General features: G+C 37.8%; 1 protein-coding gene across 1 annotated transcript; it reads right to left on the reverse strand.

Annotated features, from left to right (window-relative positions):
* Positions 1-856: 856 nt before the first annotated feature.
* LOC113700641 (uncharacterized) lies at positions 857-1,960 on the reverse strand. Its single transcript, XM_027221106.1, has 2 exons — positions 1,393-1,960; positions 857-1,266 (listed from the first exon to the last, which is right to left on the reverse strand). Exons 1-2 carry the CDS (start codon positions 1,958-1,960, stop codon positions 857-859), a joined length of 978 nt encoding a protein of 325 aa, XP_027076907.1.
* Positions 1,961-8,776: the final 6,816 nt, after the last annotated feature.

Below are 8,776 nucleotides of genomic sequence, written 5' to 3' on the forward strand. Positions count from 1 at the left end.
TGGAGTAAACGACGGCGGCGTGCGCAGAGGCTCGAGAAGTGAGGGGAGCTGGTGGTCTGGTGGGGCGCGCGACGGTGGCGAGCGTGAGAGAGGCGAGCGCGAGCTGGTGGCGGGGCTGGAGCTGGGATGGAGGTAATGGGCCGCGGCGTGCGCAGAGGAAAAGAAAGAAAGGGTGAACAAGGGCAGCGGGGAAGAAAGAAAAAAGAAAGAAAGAAGCAGAAAGAAAGAAAGAAAAAGAAAGAAAAGAAAAGAAGGAAAAAGAAAGAGATTTTTTTTTTTTGGAAATTTAAGCTATGGTGAAAAGGAAATTTTTTTTTTAGTTTTTTTTTTAATTAAATTTTTTCCTATAACAATTGCAAAACTCAACCTTTAGCTCTCTGACGAAGGCACGGAATGAGAACGGGGGAGCTCTCTGACCTTGAGCTCTTCATGGGTCATGATGCGGGCACGTCATGAGGGCAGGAATCCCTTTCGACGATTCTGACCGTGAGCTCTCCAGACGTCATGAGGGCAGGAACCCCTTCTGACGATTCTGACCGTGAGCTCTCCAGATGTCACGACGCGGGCGCGTCATGACAGAAAGACACCTACAAATTATCAAAAAAGAAAATTGAAACCCGAAATTAGTCAAATTCAAGAAAAACATATTTAAACTATCACACGAAATCAAAACAAACAATTAAAAGAAATAATTGGGTTGCCTCCCAATGAGCGCCTTTCTTTAACGTCTTTGGCTAGACATTGAACACCACTCTTCAATCTGGGTGTAACTCAGTTTTTCTGAAAATCGGTGGCCCTCCTCCATGATCCAAATAGCCTTTGATGGCAGCCTCCTTTCTTAATTTTCTGCTCCTTTTCACCTCATAAGTGCTTCCATCCCCTTATACTTGTTCTCAGTAAATTTGAATTTGTCCCTACAAGCAAACTCAGAAAATTCTTGCACAAAGGGCTTAATAGCATGAATAGCAAACACAGGGTGAGAGTTAACAGGAAGTTCCATTGTATCGAAAATATTAAAATGGACTAGTTCTCCATCAAATTCCATGGACAATGTACCCTTATTAACGTCAATTTTTGTCTGTGCTGTGCTAAAAAAGGGTCTACCTAGTAGCAAAGGTGAGGGGTCAGGGGAATGATCATCATCCATGTCAAGTACATAAAAGTCAGCCGAAAATATCAATTCATTAACTTTAACCAGCACATCTTCTATCAACCCATCAGGGTATGCATTTGTTCTGTCAGCTAATTGAATTATTATCTCGGTTTCTTTTAATGGACCGAGGTTTAGAGAAGCCTACATAGATTTTGGCATTACGTTGATCGATGCCCCTAAATCCAGCAGGGTATTCCTAATTAGAGTATTACCTATCTTACATGGGACAGTAAACCTACCTGGATCCCCGCACTTTGGTGGAAACTTCCTTTGGAGAACTGCTGACACATTCTCCCCAACAATGATCCTTTCGTCTCCCCTCAGCTGCTTTCGGTTGACACATAGGTCCCTCAAAAATTTTGCATATTTCGGCACTTGTTTGATGGCATCTAATAAGGGGATATTGATCTCTACCTTGCGGAACACCTCTAGGATCTCCTTCTCTTTGTCCTGCTTTTTCGATTTCTCCAACCTGCAAGGAAATGGAGGGGGATTAGTTTTAACGTCTATGATCGGGTCAGGGAGTACCATTGGATTTTTTGTGCTTGTATTCTCTGCCTGAAGTTCTTTCTCAATCTTCTCTTCGTCCTTATCCTTTGGAGTCACGAGTTCGGGCCCTTGAATTTCCTTCCCGCTCCTTAAAGTCATTGCACTTACGTTCTTCAGGTTCACTTCAGGTTGGGATGGCAATCTTCCATTTACTTGGGACTCCAAACGGTTGATTTTTGTGACCATTTGACTCATCTGATTTTTTATGTCCTGCATTTCGGAGTCTGTCCTTTGCTGATTTTGCGTAATGGTTGCCATCAGTTGTTTCATCATCTCCTCCAAAGATGGACCAGAGCTTGGTGGCGGAGGTGGTCGGGGTTGGTACTGCTGCTGGTACCCTTGTTGTCTATTAGGCACGAAATTGGACTGTCTATTCCCTCCATAGCTGAGGTTAGGGTGGTCTCTTTAACCAGGGTTGTAGGTACTTGAATAGGGGTCATAGGGCACTCTTGGCGCGGGCACGTGACCTGTCATGTTCACTTGCTCTGCACCCTCCTCTTGCATCATTGGACATATGTCTGTAGAATGACCCATACCAGTGCAAATCCCGCACACCTTGGCTTGAGCTGTATTTCCTACAGCCAGTTGCCTAACAAACGAGGTCAACTCAGTTAGCTGCTGCTGGATAGAGGATGTCTCTACCTCATTCACCTTGCGTATTGGGACATCCTCCCTTGTATCGAATTGTTGTGAATTCTCTGCCATCCCCTCTATTAACTCCCTTGCTTCCCGAGGGGTTTTGTTCACCAGTGCCCCTCCACTTGCAGCATCAATTATGCTCCTGTCTCTGAAAAGGAGCCCCTCATAAAGATACTGTATGAGCAACTGCTCACTTATTTGGTGCTGGGGGCACTTGTTGCACAACTTCTTGAATCGCTCCCAATACTCATAGAGTGGCTCCCTTGGGTGCTGCTTGATCCCGCAAATTTCTTTCCTTAGAGTTGCAGTCCTGGACGCAGGAAAATATTTATCTAAAATTTTTTTCTTCAATTGGTCCCACGTGGTGATGCTACTTGGTGGCAGGTAGTACAGCCAGTCCTTTGCAGAATCTTTCAAGGAAAAGGGAAATGCCCTCATTTTTATTTGCTCTTCTGTGATTCCCGAGGGTTTCATACTATTGCACACGACATCAAACTCCTGCAGATGCTTATACGGCTCTTCACCTGGTAAACCGTGAAAAGAGGGTAAAAGATGAATCAGTCCAAATTTTAGTTCAAATGGAGTGTTATCATTTAAGGTGAGGAAGGTAATGCATAAAGGCTGCTGATTTAAATCAGGAGCAGCCAACTCCCTTAATGTTCGTGCATTAGCCATGGTTCCTTCCTCCTGGTCAGAGTCACTCGAAGTGTCTCCAAACGAATCTGTTGGTTCAACTTCTGGCTCAGGTCTCTGAGATGTAATACTGGACTGCTCCTCTCTGAGTTGTCTGGTTTTCTTTCTCGTTCTACGTGCGATCTTCTCTACTTCAAGGTCAAAAATCAAATCACCTGTACGAGAAGATAGGGGCATACACTAGAAAAAATACAAGAAAATTAGAACAAAAAATGAATTTAAAAAGAAACAAATAATAACGCCAGTCCCCGGCAACGGCGCCAAAAATTGACAGGTTGTCGAAGCCTGCACAATAATAAAATTAAACCTAATTGCCAGTTAAAATGACCAAAACCCAATTCCAAGTGCTGGAGTAGAGACTCTAGGTATGCAATGGGTTACTTGATTCACCCTGTTTCCGAAGAGTTTGCCTGATCCGATATACCCGAATGGGATGGTTATTTTTCCACAAATAATTATGAACTTGTAGACAGGGCAAGTAGGGTCGTATCCATAGGGATTGGGTATATTTGTTTCTTGAGAAGTCCAAAGTAACACAGGGGGTGATTTTGTAGGAACAACGACAATCAAATAAATTCAAATAAGAAAATAAAAATAAATAACTAAATAGAAATTAAACAACAATTGACTGAATTTAGAATAACAATAATTAAAGGTCTAAATCAATTAAAACAAGAAAACAATTAAAAATAAAATAAAATAGGTAACTAAAAAGTCAAATGGGAATTCACTAAAATCAAGGTAATATTAATTAAAAATCTAGCCAAGAAATAACTTCAACAATGGTTCACCTAATTGATCATCGATGCAAAGACAATTCCAATTATTCATCCATAAATAGGTTATAACTACCAAACAAGCGATGACAGTCAATCCTTCCTTACTGTGTCGGTGATTAAGGTACGTCCGTTAATCACTGCTCTAATTAGGAAATAATTCTAGGTACGCCCGTAAGATTTAATTCCCCAATTGCCTTACGTATTAGAGGAGCCCTATTCTAACCAAATAACGCACTACCAGGGTTATTTCAGATTAGGCCGCGTATCTCCCTGACACGAATCTAATAATGACAGTTGTCACTATTTCAGGAAAATTAAACAATTACGAATTTAATGCCCTAATTGACAATAGGTTACCAAATCAATTAATTATCCAGATCCAAGACAATCAATTAATTAAATAACCATAAGCATAGCAATCAAGGAATATGCGAATACCAATAAATAAAAGGAAAAGATTAAATTAAATCGATCTCACAATTTTTAGGCGAATCAAAGCCTTCGTTGCTCCTTGACTAGAGTGGTGAAATTAGTTCATGTCTGATGCGAAAAAAACATACAAGATTGAAGAGGGAGCAGCGGTCATCGCCTGTTGAAATTTGGAAGATCTAACTCGTCCGAATATTGATTAGATAGGAAAGCTACAAAAGGCCATTCATGGCTTCCACTCCGTCCCCACGCACAAAAGGGCAAAAAAACTACTAAAACTTCTAGGGAAGAAAAGTCAAAGCCAAGAATGTTTTAGTGGTCCTGACATTCGTAGGAGCATTCCACTACGACAAGCTAAAGAAGAAAAGTCAAAGATGAAGGAAAAGGTAAAAGCCATCTGCCATTCGTAATAGCAGCCAAAAGAAATCCCTTTCAAAAGGCTACAAGGAAAAAATCTCCTGCTATGCTCATGCCTCCTGCGACGGCTGTCCAGCCAGGAAATGAACCCTTCGTCCGTCATTCCTCTGCAGAAATTACCGAAATGGGCGTGACATTTTCTTTTCCAAAAATGCCCCTGGGGCAAGCTCTATCACTTGGACTCCTTTTCTGCTAAATTGGTACTTATTATCATATTTTTGTTCTACTCCCTGAAATAAATGTCAAATACTAAAAGTGAGTAGAATCCAGCAATTAATCCACATTGAGTCAGATAATAGGAGAAATTAATAATAAAATAAATAATAAAATCGCACCCTATCACTTATGCAAAGAACTAAGAAACAATATATTTTGAATTTAAAAAACTAAATCATATTATAATCACAATAAATTTGCAATCGAAATATGTGTCCCATAATCATGCCAATTGCAAGCAAATTTGAAATATTTGAGCATACACTCTTGAAACTTCCTTAAGTGTTAGCACAGAGAGAATGAATACAAGAATGTTATTAGGTAATCTGCTGATCCTATGTTCAGACTCTTCAGTAATGCTAAGTTCAACCATTTCATTGATCCTATCCCCGGAATGGTGAGGACTATTTGAACACTACAAATCGTTTGTAGGGAATGAGGAAAATGAAAAGGAATCACAGGTTAAAAGTAAAATAATAGAAAAACAAAAATCGAGAAACGTGTTTGAATGCACTATGCTTAAAATGCAGGTTTAGAGTCTAGAGATATGATAACATCATAAAAAAAAGTATGGAAACTCTACAAACACCTAAAGAACCTTCCTACTTGAGTAAAAAATAAAAAGACAGCCAAAATACTCTTCGCAAAATATGGAGTTGAGATACAGCAAAATTAATTGTAATCCAAGCATAGTTCTATAGGCTTTATTTTCTTCTTTTTAACTACAGCTGATGTTTCTTTACTTTTGCTTCCTATTTTACTTTGATAAAAACCAATCTTAAACTCAAGATGAATTTTTTTGCACCAAATGATGCAACAATGAAAATCGAACATTGATGAGTTTACGACCATCAAATAGACCTTCTTAGTAAGTTTTCATAGTATATTTAGTGTGTAATATAGGAGCTACCATCTATAGCAATTAGCATGTTGATTTTTTTCGACTGAATTACATGAAATTTTTGTAAATTAAGCTATTTTGTCTCTTGGGATTTTAGTTATATAAATTCACTTGATGAATCTAAACTACACAAAATGCATAATGCATGGAAGCCTGGGATTATGCTATTTTTGGAGGCCGAATGTTGGAATAAAAAGCCAGCTCCTGAGTGTTCTAGGCAACATCATCAGCTTGACAAAGGACCCCGTGTCAATCAAGAAATATACGATTCACTTTTGCACCACCATTTTTGCAAGTGACATGTAGGAGCCTGTTGAGCTCCATAGTCCCAAGTTTAGGATCTTTCTGGAGGAAAGTGATGGAAGCTATGCGCAGAGCATAAAACACCTTCTTCATGTTAATTTCAGCAAAATGGGCTTGCTTGGTATGGCTTAAGATGTTACATATTAGATTCACTTAAGAACATTTATTGCTTTATTTTTCTAATTTTCCAGCACTTCTGAAGTACGTATTTGCATATGAGTTATTATACATTGCCCTAAGAATGTAACTATTGAAACAGTTAATTTTATGTATACTCAATAATCATATTATTAAATTTTGGTTACCTATAAATTCTCCTTTTTTTTATAAAGCAAATAACTTATTTTGTTTAAGTAATATGTGAGAAGAAAATAAAAGATTAGGAGGATTGCACACTGACCTCTAATATATTATCCCCTTTGATTTTATATAAAGTGAAAAATAGATGGAATACATCATTGGTTATGGTGATTGAACCAAACATGCTCCAAAAGTGTATGTGATGGAATCATAATATCTACTTAACTCTTCTATAATTTGCATAAATATCCATTTTACTGCTCTATGATTTTTGTATTTATTCACATAATCCCTCTATGATTTTATGCAAGGTGGTTAGCATGATTTGCAATTTAACATTTAAGTAAGAGTACCACTGGTATATCAACAAACGGTGTACTATTTTCTATCAAATTTTCACTTTACATGAAATTATAGGGGGTGAATTGGATATTTTAAAACATTAAAGTGGTCATATGATAATAGGTGAAATCATAGGATATTTATCTGTAATTTATCCAAAAATAAAGCACAAGAAAATCTTGACAAATAGATATTAGGAACTATATCTAGAACTAAGTTCTAGGCTATCATGCTTGTTTATTTTCACAGAATGTTGATTGTTGGAAATTCATCTAGAGAAAGATCTACTCCATCCAAAAATGGAGAATCGGAAATTGTATAATTCGAAACTAGTCCAATAAGAAAGTTTGAAGCTACAAATCAACAAGAGATTTGCTAATGAAACTCATGCAAATCTTCTCGATCTACCAAATCTATCTAATCAACCAGGACACTAAGCAACCTATCACCTGAATATGTGTGTCCTAAATTTCCCTGTGAAGTTTTAGAAATCACACATTTGGCATCTGTCAACTTTCCAACCATCCCAGAAGTTTCTGATAATCCCAAGTGCAAACTTGACATATTCGAAACACTCTTGGGGTAGGCCACACCATCTACAGGAGACAAAATCCGAGTTTACTAAGAAGATGAACCTGGATAAACAATTATTAAATCAAAAAATGTACTACTAATTGTTGGAAAAATCAGGTAATTTCCCGCTCAAATGTTTAACTAGTGATTAAATCGATTCAATAATTCCCAAGAAAGATCGTCAAAACAATCTTCTTAGACAGAATTATCATTACAAGTAAATTCCCAGGAATGGCTGGAGGGGTCACAAGCAGTCCTACTTAAAACCCAATCTCCTAAATAGAATTTATGTGTACGGTGTATTATCACAACTAGACTTGTGTATACATAAATAATACGTACACACGAATAAAAAAATACACCCAAATGAACCGTATAAAACACTACAAATAAACCTGACAAATATATATTGAATACTATACTACAATAGAAAATAAACTACTAAATAAATGCGGAATAAATAAAAGAGATAAGGAAAGAACGCACCCGAAAAATTGATAACGGAGTTCGGTCAATTTTGCCTAATCTCCAAGCACCGCCTAAGCAACCATTTTTTTAATAATTTGGGAGAAAACAGAATTACAAAAGAATTACAAAATCCTTTTTGGTATAATTCTTTTGTTGGTGTTGGTACATTTGAATTGAGAAGAGATGGAGTTATTTATAACTTCTCAAAACGTCTCATATCTCATAATCCTACCGATGTGAGATTAGAATTGTGCCAAAAAGTTCAACAATTTTGGCTTGAAAAAGTCATCAATTAAGGTTTTGAATTCAACAAATCTCCACCTTGGCATAATTTCTAATCCCACCCAAAAAATACAAATCTTCTCACACAAACAAAAAATCAAACGGTCCTTGCGGTGCTTCCAAATTTGCGCCCTCAGGCGCCAACTCAAATATGCAGGATATTGACCAAGTCTAAACAATGTTTAAACTTATACATTGTAATCACCTTGGTCAACATATCTGCAGGATTCTCCGAAGTCCGAATCTTCTGGAGAAAAATCTCCTCTTCTTCGAGAATTTTCCGCACAAAGTAATAGCGAACATCAATGGGTTTCGTTCTTGCGTGTAAAACTTGATTTTTTGCTAAGTGAATAGCACTCTGACTATCACAAAACACGTTAATGTGTTTTTGACCAACTCTCAAGTATTCAAGCAATTCTTGAAGCCAAATTGCCTCCTTCACAACCTCAGTAATCGCCATATACTCTGCCTCCGTTGTAGACAAAGTCACTGTTGACTGCAAAGTAGATTTCCAACTAACTGGCGCCTTAACAAATGTGAACAAGTAGCCAGTTGTAGAACGTCACTTATCCAAATCACCTGCATAGTCAGAATAACAATATCCAACTACACATTGACCAAGTGATTCATCCTACTCAAACACTAATCCAATATCTACAGTATCTTGGATATACCGTAGAATCCATTTCACAACTTGCCAATGACCCTTGCCCGGATCATGCATAAACCTGC

The sequence above is a fragment of the Coffea arabica genome, chromosome 7e (genome assembly GCF_036785885.1).
Source record: "Coffea arabica cultivar ET-39 chromosome 7e, Coffea Arabica ET-39 HiFi, whole genome shotgun sequence".
Classification (NCBI taxonomy): domain Eukaryota; kingdom Viridiplantae; phylum Streptophyta; class Magnoliopsida; order Gentianales; family Rubiaceae; genus Coffea; species Coffea arabica.